Here is a 14,078-nt window from a genome sequence, read left to right on the forward strand (position 1 = left end):
GTTGGAGGGCATCTTTAACCATGTGGGAAGGGAAATTGTGGTCTCTAAAGAAGGAGGCCATCTGGTGTGTTCTGTGGTGGAACTGGTCCTCCTGGGAGCAGATACGGCGGAGGCGAAGGAATTGGGAATATGGGATGGCATTTTTGCAAGAGGTAGGGTGGGAAGAGGTGTAATCCAGGTAGCTGTGGGAGTCGGTGGGTTTGTAAAAAATGTCAGTGTCAAGTCGGTCATCATTAATGGAGATGGAGAGGTCCAGGAAGGGGAGGGAGGTGTCAGAGATGGTCCTGGTAAATTTAAGGTCAGCGTGGAATGTGTTGGTGAACCCCTTCACCGCCGCTCCCTCACCACCAGACGCCTGGAGGAAGAACGCCTCATCTTCCGCCTCAGAACACTTCAATCCCAGGGCATCAATGTGGACTTCAACAGTTTCCTCATTTCCCCTTCCCCCACATCACCCTAGTTCCAAACTTCCAGCTCAGCACTGTCCCCCTGACTTGTCCGGACTTGTCCTACCTGCCTATCTCCGTTTCCATCTATCCACTCCACCCTCTCCTCCCTGACTGATCACCTTCTTCCCCTCCCCCACTCACCCATTGTACTCTATGCTACTTTCTCCCGACCCCCACCCTCCTCTAGCTTATCTCTCCATGCTTTAGGCTCACTGCCTTTATTCCTGATGAAGGGCTTTTGCCTGAAATGTTGATTTCGAAGCTCCTTGGATGCTGCCTGAACTGCTGTGCTCTTCCAGCACCACTAATCCAGAATCTGGTTTCCAGCATCTGCAGTCATTGTTTTTACCAGATTGCATAGTCATCAGCCCAGATAAGAATGATAGACACTTTCCCAAGATTAGAGGGCCATTATGTGGTTGATTGATTCAATTTCCTTTGTAAAGTTATTTAACCTGATTCAGGTGTGGTCTTCCAGCACTGAAAGATCAGTGAGGGGTGAGAGTGATTACCTTTGACATTGAGGCCACATTTGACCTAGTGATGCATCAACAAACACGAGCAAAACTGGAGTCAATAGGAATCCAAGGGCAGCATGGTGGCTCAGTGGTTAGCACTGCTGCCTCGCAATGCCAGGGACCCAGGTTTGATTCCAGCCTTGGGGCACTCTCTGTGTGGAGTTTGCACGTTCTCCCCATGTCTGCATGGGTTTCCTCCCACAGTGCTGAAAATGTGTTGCTGGAAAAGCACAGCAGCTCAGGCAGCATCCAAGGAGCAGGAGAATCGACGTTTCGGGCATGAGCCTTTTCCTCCCATAGTCCAAAGATGTGCAGGCCAGATCAATTGACCATGCTAAATTGCCTATAGTGTTAGGTGCATTAGTCAGGTGTAAAGGTAAGGGAAATGGGTCTGGGTGGGTTACTCTTCAGAGGGTTGGTGGGCCTAATGGCCTGTTTCCACCACTGTAGGTAATGTAAATCTCTGCAGATTGGAGTTACACCTGGCACAAAGGAAAACAGTTGTGATTTTTTGGAACACAGTCATTTCAGTTCCAGAATATCTCTGCATGAATTCTTCAGGATAGTATCCTTGGCCCAATTACATTCATTTGCTTCATTAATGACCTCCATCTACCAGAATGTCAGAAGTGAGGATGTTCGCTGATGATTGCACAATGTTCAGCAGCATTTGCAACTCCTCAGATACTGATGCAATCCATGTCCAAATGCAGGAAACCTGGATAATGTCCAAGCTTTGGCAGAAAATGGCAAATAACATTTGTGCTACACAAATGCCAGACAATGACTTTCTTCAGTCGGAGATAATCTCTCATCCTTTGACATTCAAAGGCATTACCATCACTGAATTATCTACTATCAACATTCTGGGTGATTACCATGGACCAGAAACTCAAACTGGACTAACCATATAAATACAATGACCATGAAAGTAGGTCAAAGGCTAAGAATCCTGCAGCAACTAGCTCACCTTCTGCCTTCCCCCAGCCTGCCAACCAATTACAAAGCAAGTCAGGAGTGTGATGGAATATTCCCCACTTAAAAGATCCTTAGACAGCACCTTCCAAACCCATGACCATTTCCTTCTAGAAGGACATGGGCAGCACATACATGGGAACATTACCACCTTCAAATTCCTCTCTGAGTCATTCATCATGCTTACTTCGAATTATATCACTGTTTCTTCAGTATTGCTGAGTCACAAATCCTAGACCACCCTATCTCATGAGATTTTAGGTTTACTTTCAACATATTGACTGCAGCAGTTCAAGAGACCACCCATCACCACCTTCTCAAGGGCAACTAAAATGGGCAATAAATGCTGGCTTGGCCTCTGATGTCCATATCCCATGAGCAATTGTTTTGAAGAAAAGCATCACCAAAGAATTGTATAGGAAGTTAAATTTCAGGATGGAATACCAATACCCTAGTTTGCTTTTTTCAAATTTATTTAAATTATTTTAAAATAATGGGATATGGGCAATTCATCCCTAGTTACCCTTGAAAGGCCATCGAGAAAGTGGGTACTGCAGATGCTGGAGATAGAGTCAAAAAGTTTGGTGCTGGAAAAGCACAGCAGGTTAGGCAGCATCCAAGGAGCAGGAGAGTTTACCTTTCAGACATAAGCCTTCACCATCATTCCTGATGAAGGGTTTATGCCCAAAACAGCATCTCCAGCTCCTCGAATGCTGCCTGACCTGCTGTGCTTTTCCAGCACTTCACTTTTCGACTTGAGAGGCCACCTCCATCATTGTGTGGCTTGCACCCTGAGCAAGAAGGGCCCACTGCCAAATGGCCTACACACCAACTCTCAACCTACAGCCTCAGCTCAATAAAATTCTTGTCCATGGTGGTCATATTTAAGACATTGGAGAAAGTAAGGCCTGCAGATGTTGGAGATCAGAGTTGAGGGTGTGGTGCTGGAAAAGCACAGCAGGTCAGGCAGTATCCGAGGAACAGATACTTGGGCATAAGCCGTTCATCAGGAATGAGGCTTTTGGGTCGGGGCTAGACTTCATGGGAATTACGATCTGTGAAAAGGAAAAAAATGCTTGGTTTAATAGCAGAAAGCAAGTAACATGGAGTTTCAACTGATGTCCAAGTAGGAGGCAAGAAAGAATGCCAGTAGACGTCTAAAAATAACACAAAAGTGAAATGGGTTTTTTTTAGAGAAACATAAGGAAACAATGTCTTTGTAAAATTGAAAGAACCACATTTTCTTCAATTCGCTGAAAGTCATGGAGAGGATCAAGATGTAATGATTCAATTATTTTACAGAGCAGATTATAGATAGTAAGAACCTATTATCATTAGAGTCATAATATTAAGTTATCAGCAAAAGACTAGGGTTGTATCACAAAGGTGTAGGGTCATTGATCATGGAACCTGTGAGGTTATGGAAAAAAACTTAAAGAATAAGCTACCAACCACAACAGAAGTGTGATTTGAGAAAATAATCTGATAACCATTTTAAGAGGCTTTAAAGTGAGCTTTGGTAGGGAACCAAACAATAGCAATTTTGTTTTAGATCGAGACAAGGACAGATGATTCAGAGGTACAGAAAATAGTTAGTAATTATCACCATTGGAATAGTTATCATGGAACCATACTGCTTTTTGTTAATTATGACTTGACCTAGAATTTTCACAATAATGAGTCATTTGAGAATTAATAGTCAGTTATAAAAAACTGAGCTTCCTCAGAGATCACATCTACTACTACAGTTGATTCCACTGGAGTTCCCAGGATCAGAAGGTTACCTAATTTGCATGATACAGAAGCAAGCACCATTACTGTTACATCTCTGGTGTCTAGCCACCCAATCCCCATAGAAAGTTTGACATCCACTGGCCAATTGGAAGGAAAACTGGACTCCTATGCAAGATAAATCTGAAAACAATTTTTTTAAAAAATGTAATTTCTTTCACTTGCTTGGCTCTGTAGTGGGAAACACATGCACAACTTTAGATAGATAATGAAGTGACAGCAAAACTGATAAAAATAAGATGGACATAAGTTAATTTCCAGGGAAGCTATTCTTAGATATTTTCAACTTTGGCAGCTGCATTTGGAGAAAAAGAGGGTTTTCTTGTGTGTTGTTTTATATCATTGTGTGTTAGTACAGTCATGCAAAGCTGATTTGGCTGTTCTGTGGCTATGGTGATGTTGGCAGCCATCCTCTGGCCATCTGAGACATAGAAGGTTATAATATGCTGACAGGTTTCCGCATACATGCAGAATTCTCCTGTTATTACGGCTATTTGAGGTGCTGCTGTCATTAGCAGAAGCATTGGAAAGTGCTATCCATACAGCTCCCTGCGAGAAGGACCAAGAAGTAGAAGGCAGCCAGTAATCCACCCTTGTGAGGCACACTTGTAGCTTCTTCCTCAATTGAAGAGTAGGACCAGATGGAGATTATAGGTGCCTTATTTGCCTGTTGATTTGCTGTTGCTGTATTGAATATATGGAGAAGGCGATAGTATACAGCTCTGTGTGCATCAGTTGATGGATCCAGTTCTCCATGAGCACCACCAGTCTCTCAACAGACAGTCTTCCTCAACAGAGGAAGCTGTATGCATACATCTGAGGCATGAGCACAACATTAGCTTGGATGGACTCTTCCATCATCCAAAATGTCTGGAATCTCTACAAAACATTCCATTACTTCTCACTGCAACTGCCATAGTTGCAATATTGTCAGACTCCAAAAGCACATTAACAAACTGAGTCAGCATAGGGGAAAGATATAAAAGAGACCTAAGGGGCAACTTCTTCATGCAGATGGTGGTACGTATATGGAATGAGCTGCCAGAGGAAGTGGTGGAGGCTGGTACAATTGCAACATTTAAGAGGCATTTGGATGGGTATATGAATAGGAAGGATATGGGCCGGGTGCTGGCAGGTGGGACTAGATTGGGTTGGGATATCTGGTCGGCATGAATGGGTTGGATCGAAGGGTCTGTTTACATGCTGTACATCTCTATGACTCTATGACTCTATAAACCTAGTCGCTCACAGTCATAGAGATGTACAGCATGGAAACAGACCCTTCAGTCCAACCCGTCCATGCTGACCAGATATCCCAACCCAATCTAGTCCCACCTGCCAGCACCCAGCCCATATCCCACCAAACCCTTCCTATTCATATACCCATCCAAATACCTCTTAAATGTTGCAATTGTAACAGCCTCAACCACTTCCTCTGGCAGCTCAACCAGAATTACATGCAATATTCCAACAGTGGCCTAACCGATGTCCTGTACTGCTGCAACATGACCTCCCAACTCCTGTACTCAATACTCTGACCAATAAAAGAAAGCACACCAAACGCCTTCTTCACTATCCTATCTACCTGCGATTCCACTTTCAAGAAGCTATCAACCTGCACTCCAAGGTCTCTTTGTTCAGCAACACTCCCTAGGACCTTACCATGAGGTGTATAGGTCCTGCTAAGATTTGCTTTCCCCAAATGCAGCATCTCGCATTAATCTGAATTAAACTCCATCTGCCACTTCTCTGCCCATTGGCCCATCTGGTCCAGATCCTGTTGTAATCTGAGCTAACCCTTTCGCTATCTACTACACCTCCAATTTTGGTGTCATCTGCAAACTTACTAACTGTACCTCTTATGCTCGCACCTAAATCATTTATGTAAAAGACAAAAAGTAGAGGACCCAGCACCGATCCTTGTGGCACTCCACTGGTCACAGGCCTCCAGTCTGAAAAACAACCCTCCACCACCACCCTCTGTCTTTGAGCCAGTTCTGTATCCAAATGGCTAGTTCTACCTGTATTCCATGAGATCTAACCTTGCTAATCAGTCTCCCATGGGGAACCCTGTCGAACGCCTTACTGAAGTCCATATAGATCACATCTACTGCTCTGCCCTCATCAATCTTCTTTGTTATTTCTTCAAAAACTAAATCAAGTTTGTGAGACATGATTTCCCATGCACAAAGCCATGTTGACTATCTCGAATTAGTCCTTGCCTTTCCAAATACATGTACATCCTGTCCCTCAGGATTCCCTCCAACAACTTGCCCATCACCGAGGTCAGGCTCACTGGTCTATAGTTCCCTGGCTTGTCTTTACCGCCCTTCTTCAACAGTGGCACCACGTTTGCCAACTTCCAGTCTTCCGGCACCTCACCTGTGACTATCGATGATACAAATACCTCCGCAAGAGGCCCAGTCACTTCTCTAGCTTCCCACTGAGTTCTCGGGTACACCTGATCAGGTCCTGGGAATTTATCCACTTTTAACCGTTTCAAGACATCCAGCACTTCCTCCTCTGTAATCTGGATATTTTGCAAAACGTCACCATCTATTTCCCTACAGTCTACAGCTTCCATATCCTTTTCCACCGTAAATACTGATGCAAAATATTCATTTAGTATCTCCCCATTTTCTGCGGCCCCACACAGGCTGCCTTGCTGATCTTTGAGGGGCCCTATTCTCTTCCTAGTTACCCTTTTGTCCTTAATATATTTGTAAAATCCCTTTGGATTCTCCTTAATTCTATTTGCCAAAGCTATCTCATGTCCCCGTTTTGCCCTCCTGATTTCCCTCTTAAGTATACTCCTACTTTCTTTATACTCTTCTAAGGATTCACTCGATCTATCCTGTCTATACCTGACATATGCTTCCTTCTTTTTCTTAACCAAACCCTCAATTTCTTTAGTCATCCAGCATTCCCTATACCTACCAGCCTTCCCTTTCACCCTGACAGGAATATACTTTCTCTGGATTCTCGTTATCTCATTTCTGAAGGCTTCTCATTTTCCAGCCGTCCCTTTACCTGTGAACATCTGCCTCCAATCAGCTTTCGAAAGTTCTTGCCTAATAATGTCAAAATTGGCCTTTCTCTAATTTTGAACTTCAACTTTTAGATCTGGTCTAGCCTTTTCCATCACTATTTTAAAACAAATAGATTTATGGTCGCTGGCCCCAAAGTGTTCCCCCACTGACACCTCAGTCACCTGCCCTGCCTTATTTCCCAAGAGTAGGTCAAGTTTTGCACCTTCTCCAGTAGGTACATCCACGTACTGAATCAGAAAATTGTCTTGTGCACACTTAGGAAATTCTTCTCCATCTCAACCTTTAACACTATGGCAGTCCCAGTCGATGTTTGGAAAGTTAAAATCCCCTACCATAACTACCCTATTATTCTTACAGATAGCTGAGACCTCCTTACAAGTTTGTTTCTCAATTTCCCTCTGATTATTGGGGGGTCTATAATACAATCCCAATAAGGTGATCATCGCTTTCTTATTTCTCAGTTCCACCCAAATAACTTCCCTGGATGTATTTCCGGAAATACCCTCCCTCAGCACAGCTGTAATACTATCCCTTATCAAAAATGCCACTCCCCCTCCTCTCTTGCCTCCCTTTCTATCCTTCCTGTAGCATTTGTATCCTGTAACATTAAGCTGCCAGTCCTGCCCATCCCTGAGCCATGTTTCCGTAACTGCTATGATATCCCACTTCCATGTTCCTAACCATGCCCTGAGTTCATCTGCCTTCCCTGTTAGGCCCCTTGCATTGAAATAAATGCAGTTTAATTTATTAGTCCTACCTTGTCCCTGCCTGCCCTGACTGTTTGACTCACTTCTGTTCTCAGCTGTACCAGTCTCAGATCGATCTCTTTCCTCACTATCTCCCTGGGTCCCACCCCCCCACCTTACTAGTTTAAATCCTCCCAAGCAGTTCTAGCAAATTTCCCTGCCAGTAAAATAGTCCCCTTCCAATTTAGGTGCAATCCGTCCTTCTTGTGCAGGTCACTTCTACCCTAAAAGAGATTCCAATGATCCAAAAATGGGAATCCTTCTCCCAAACACCAGCTCCTGAGCTATGCTTTCATCTGCTCTATCCTCCTATTCCTGCCCTCACTAGCTCGTAGCACTGGGAGTAATCCAGATATTACGACCCTTGAGGACCTCCTTTTTAAATTTCTGCCTAACTCTCTGTAATCTCCCTTCAGAGTCTCAACCTTTTCCCTTCCAATGTCGTTGGTTCCATAAGACCATAAGACCATAAGACATAGGAGTGGAAGTAAGGCCATTCGGCCCATTGAGTCCACTCCGCCATTCGATCATGGCTGCTGGGCACTTCAACTCCACTTACCTGCATTCTCCCCGTAGCCCTTAATTCCCCGAGACAACAAGAATCTATCAATCTCTGCCTTGAAGACATTTAGCATCCTGGCCTCCACTGCACTCTGCGGCAATGTGCACAATGACCTCCTGCTGGCCCCTCTCCCCCGTGAAAACATTCTGCAACCTCTCTGAGACATCCTTGATCCTGGCACCAGGGAAACAACACACCATTCTGCTTTTTCTCTGCTGGCCACAGAAACGTCTATCTGTACCTCTGACTACAGAATCCCCTAACATTCCTGTCAGCCATAGTAGGTGGGAAACCACAGTCATGGAAGAAGCAAGCCATGTCAGCAGCATTGTTTTGGAAGGTGGCATCATTTGAACAGATGTGATGTAGGCGAAGGAACTGGGAGAATGGGATAGAGTCCTTGCACGATGTAGGGTGTGACGAGCTCAAATGAAGGTAGCTATGGGAGTCAGTGGCTTTGTAATGGATGGCAATGGACAGTTTATTTCCCAACATGGAGACAGGAGATCAGGAAAAGGAAGTGAAGTGTCAGAAATTAGCAATATGAAATTCAAGGAGGGGTGGAAGCTGAAGGCAAAATGAACAAATCTTGACGGGAGCATGAAGTAGTACCAAAGCAGTCATCAACGTACCAAAAAAGGAGTTGTGGGAGGGGGGCAGTGTAGGACTGGTACAAGGATTGTTCCACATATTCCATAAAGAGGGGCATGACTGGGACACAAGCGGATGCCCATAGCCACTCCTTTAACTTGGCAGAAGAACTACATGCTTAGGAAAGTACATTTCAAGTCATAAAACAGATGTTACAGCATAACAACTGAGTTCAGCATCTTCTGGTTGCAAACTCAGATCAACTGGGAGGTGAAGTAGCAGCCTTATAAATGCACAGGACCCAAAGTTCTTCAAAGTTAAGTGTCTGAATGGCAAAAGGTACAAATACAATATCCCCTTCCTTGCCAATAGAAAGTTATAGTATTTATAATAATAAGTAAGTTTAGGTCTCTATATCAGCTTGAAGCAGAAGATGTACTGGGCATGGCCTACCTGCCCAAAATTGAAGACTCAATTTCTCATGTGTCACGTTCTACCCACAGACTGGGATCATGGGTATCACAATAGGATAAAGTTTGGGAAGCAATGCTTTCAGACAGCTCTATGCAGCAGAAACAACAATGAAGGCATGATTAGTAGCCCTTTAAATACGATGGTAGCTCCTGCCTCTTGAGGTCAGAGATTGGAAAGCTCCTGCATTTGGCCAGCTGTCTGATGTATAATAGAAATAGCAGCAACTTTCCAAATCAGTGTCATGACTGCATCATCCAGATAAAACTAGCTCTCTGGTCCTACATTTGTAAATTAGGCAAGTTGTCATCTTTCTCATGTAGGCCTTAAACAACATTTGGGCAAAGAACAGAAAAGAAATTCTGATGGTGAGAAGTTGAGGGGATGAAGTTTCCTTTCATAAAAGGGAAGGAAGAAGTATCAGAATACTGTAGTAAAAATTAGCAATCTGCTACTATATTTTCTTTTCTGGATGCTGCCTTAACAATACATTATGCCGGTGTGGCAAAGCTAAAAATCTGTTCCTTTGTTAGAAATAATGTGTCCCATTGTTTAATTATTCTTTAATACAATTTTTAATGTATAGATTTATTTGGCTATATATTATTTGTAATAACAAATACCATTTCATAAACATTTTCTTCACATAATAACAGAATCTTGGTGATTTTGCAATTAAAATGGATTATTCAGGATCATGCAGAGTTGCTCACTCACTCAGAATTTCTGCATTTATTTTCAGTTACTTTAAGGAACTTACCAATATCTTCCTGGAGTTTATCCCAGAGGTCATTTTCTTGACTGCCTTATTTGGCTATTTGGTCTTCCTGATCATCTTCAAATGGTGTGTTTTCACTGTGTCTGAGTCTGAGATCGCACCCAGCATCCTTGTTCACTTCATTAACATGTTAATGTTTAACTACAGTGGTCCAGCAATGACACCTTTCTACTGTAAGCAGGTGGGCACTTTAGAAAACTGGGTATGGCTGTTTGGTTTGTTTGAAAATTTTTTATTAAGATTATTAGAGTAGTGTTATATGTTTTAATAAATTCAGTCCTCAGTAATGATTATTAACAATGAAAAGGGTGTTGCAATTTTAAAACAATAACAGAGTTTCATCAACAATTATAAGCAATGTCATGATGAGAGTTCAATGGGAGTTTTAAAATCATGTCACAATCTGATTACACTACTTAATAGGTTTCCTTTGATTTTATTATGAATGCAGGAACTTCAATCTTAATAATAAAAGAATGTATCGCATTCATATAACAGGAGCAATTATTATTATATGAGTTGACCATTCATATCTTGGCAGCCAGAAAGTCTGATCAAGTACTAGTTTCAGGTTATGCGGAATCAGGGGGAATTGGATAATTTCATTATGAAGTGAAAATGTAAGACAATCCCTATATCCAAGTCACAAACTCTGTCCTACATTTCTGCAAAATGTTTTTGACGCATTTTTTTATTTTGCTAAGAGTCAATCTCCTCTAGTATCCACATGGATGGGCACAAACAATTAAAACATTCAGGTTTAAGTTACTTATCATGAGACCTTAGAGCATTTAGAGGGCTTAATTTTGCTCAATGTCACAGTTTTCCAAATGTGGAGCTGTGGTACCTGAAGTATAACAGTGAAATGGATGTCGAAGTGAGTTTATCAATTATGTAATGGTCAAGACTAAGATTCACATATTTTCCTGAACCTTGATTAAGTCCCTGGCCAGAAGGTCAATTAATGCTAATTTAAGCCTACATCCTGTCACAGCTGGTATTAACACGATAGTTGTCAGAGACTAATAGGGACAAGAGAATATAGGTTTTGCTGGCAAAAACAGAATTTATTGCCCATTGTTAATATTCTTGAGAAGATGATAGCAACATACCTCCTTGAATTGCTACACTCATGTAGTGTAATTATACTCCCAATATTGTTAGATAAGGACTTTCAGGATGCTGTCCAAGTGATGATGAACGAAAAGCAAGACATTCCTAAGTCAGAATGGTACGTGATTTGGAAGGGACCTTACAGTATGTATCTGCTGCTGTTGTTCTTCTAGGTGATAGAGGTAGTGGGCTTAGTAGGTGTGTGACAAAGAAATAAGACATGATTAGAAGTAGACCTGATACATAAAGAGAATTCAGAGCACATGGAACATAGAACATACAGTGCAGCCCTCAATATTGTGTCGACCTGTGGAGCCAATCTGAAGCCCATCTATCCTACACTATTTTATTATCATCCATATGTTTATCCAATGACCTGTTAAATGTCTTTAAAGTTGGCGAGTCTACTACTGTTGCAGGTAGTGCATTCCATGTTCCCTACTACTCTCTGAGTAAAGAAACTACCTTTGATATTTGTCCTGTATCTATCGCAATATGAAAGAGGCAGCGAAAATATTATGAATTTTCCTCCATCTCGGTGTGTACAGAACATTTTTCATTTATTCATGGAACATTAGTGTCACTGTCTAGGTCACCCTTTGTTGCCCATTCATACATTTACCCAAGGGGAATTAAGAGTCAACACATTGCTGTGGATCTGGAGCCACATGGAAGTAAAAATGCAAATTTGCTTCCATAAAAGACATTAGTGAACCAAATGGATTTTTACAACAGTCAAGAGTGAACATGGTTGGCACTAGATTTTTCTTAATTCCAAGTTTTATTGAGTTCACATTTTACCATCTACCACGCTGATTTTCAAACCCATAACCCCAAAACATTAATCTGGGGTGCTAGTCCAGCAACATTACTATTATGCTACTGCCTATGCATATTCCTAAATAACTCTAAAAATGGATGCAATCAAGCACTTTGAATGAACAAAAATACTTGTTAGTATACAATGGTATCCGCACAATTAGTTCCAACCACTGCGTAGAAATTCAAGAACATAGACACTGTTTATTATGTTTAAGGTGTGCGAACATAAAGTTCTGTAGCAATGATTAGGAAAATCAGAATTGAAGTTCATTGATAACATCTAAGGTGCAAAATAGAATCTTTCTACAAAATATGTTTCTCTTTTCCAGAGGAGCATCCAAACATTTTTAGTTCTCATTGCCCTGCTCGCAGTTCCATGGATGCTCCTTATTAAACCCTATCTGCTCTACAGTGACCACCAAAGAACAAAACATGTGGTAAGTCAATATCCAAGCTGTCACAATTTGAGAAACAGATTATTGTTCGTGATAAGCAGATGAATACTTAACGGGTTCAATTGATCATCCTCTGTCTGATCTTGTAACACAAGTAAAAGTGTTTACTTTAAACTGATGAATCTCCACTGGTTTTGTTCACAATAAGGCAAAGGTTACATTGTTTTATGAGAACACCAGCATTGTGACATATATTGCACAAAACATTATTCTAGTTATTAGCCTGTCTTTGCTCCTATCAGATGTAGGAGCAAAAGTAGACTGTTCAGACCATCAAGTCTGCTCCACTATTCAATGAAATCATGGCTGATCTGATAATCCTCAAATTTCATGTTTATTTCTACAACCTTGATTTCCTAACCGATTAAAAATCTGTCTGCCTATTACATGTACTTAATATTAGAGCCGACCACTGAATTTGACCTAAAGCTATGGGCAGCATTCCTTGTCCTCTTTATGCAGGGGTTTGTGGTCTATTACTAATGCAAATTATAAAGGTATTGGTGGAACCTCCTGACTCTAAATGTGAACACCAAACCTTTGTTCTCTATCTAGACATATTTGTGCTCTGGATTAATGGTGCTGGAAGAGCACAGCGGTTCAGGCAGCATCCAAGGAGCTTTGAAATCAACGTTTCGGGCAAAAGCCCTTCATCAGGAAGAGCTTTTGCCCGAAACATCAATTTCAAAGCTCCTTGGATGCTGCCTGAACTGCTGTGCTCTTCCAGCACCACTAATCCAGAATCTGGTTTCCAGCATCTGCAGTCATTGTTTTTACCATATTTGTGCTCTGCATTAGCCAAAGTCCTGGATGCAAGCACTCTTGAATGTTCCTCTCCATTGGGCTACCTGTGAGCTAATACTACTCCAAAGCCATATGGGGAAGCTTCATGTCAATGCCAGGTCTTGTATGGAATCGGAGTATGCCAACACTTTAGAGGAAGATAGCTGTCACTTTGAAACCATTTCCAAGGCTGACCCTTTTCTAAGAGTTGATGCAAAAGTGCCAGAATGGAAGTCAGGTTGTGTATGAACTTTCTAGCAATAACTTAGCTCAAGGAAAGACCTATGCTCCTGGATAGATGTGGGAGCAGGGGCACCTTTGATTGCCCTCACTTTGTCTTCCAACATGTGTAACCCAGTCGAATCAAATTTGTAGACCAAGTAGGTTTATTGGGGTGACTGATAAAGACACCTTTCCCTTCTACGGCATATGCCTGCCAGGGGGAAATGTTTAAGGGCGATGTCCAAGTTCTCCAAGTGCTCCTTATTAGTTTTCCCTTTTATTAGCAAATCATCTAGACAAATGGCAACCTGGGGTAGACCTTGTGAAATGTTCTCCATTATCTGCTGAAAAATTACATAGGTTGATGATAACCCAACTGGCAGTATTGTATATTGGTACAAACCCTAATGGGTATTAATTGTAGCATATTGCTGGGAATCCTCATCTAACCGCAATTGCAAAAACATAAGATTCATGCCCTGTAAATTCCATGTAAATTCTCAATGCACAGGATTGTGTATTTATCCAGCTGTGAAAAGTAGTTTACTATTTGTTTAAAATCCCCAAAAAGCTGAACTGGCCTGTCAGGCTTCACAATCGGTATGACTGGTAAGTGATGCCCTTTCCACAAACTGTACTGAGTTTGATGATTCCTTCTGCCTCTACTTTTGCCCATAAGGCAAATGGCACTGGGTGGGCCTTGCAGCATCATGGAATTTATTCCTGGTCAACATGCAAGGTGGCCTTTGCTC

The 14,078-nt window shown here is 42.0% G+C and overlaps 1 protein-coding gene across 1 annotated transcript in view; it reads left to right on the top strand.

The window, feature by feature from the left end:
- Positions 1-14,078, top strand: part of LOC140480631 (V-type proton ATPase 116 kDa subunit a 1-like) — a 145,906-nt gene that overhangs the window by 89,809 nt on the left and 42,019 nt on the right. Inside the window, exons 16-17 of the mRNA XM_072575759.1 lie at positions 9,896-10,112; positions 12,196-12,303. Of these exons, the coding sequence (XP_072431860.1) occupies positions 9,896-10,112; positions 12,196-12,303 (325 nt within the window). The remainder of the gene's footprint in view (positions 1-9,895; positions 10,113-12,195; positions 12,304-14,078) is intronic.

This window comes from Chiloscyllium punctatum, chromosome 8, assembly GCF_047496795.1.
Source record: "Chiloscyllium punctatum isolate Juve2018m chromosome 8, sChiPun1.3, whole genome shotgun sequence".
Lineage (NCBI taxonomy): Eukaryota > Metazoa > Chordata > Chondrichthyes > Orectolobiformes > Hemiscylliidae > Chiloscyllium > Chiloscyllium punctatum.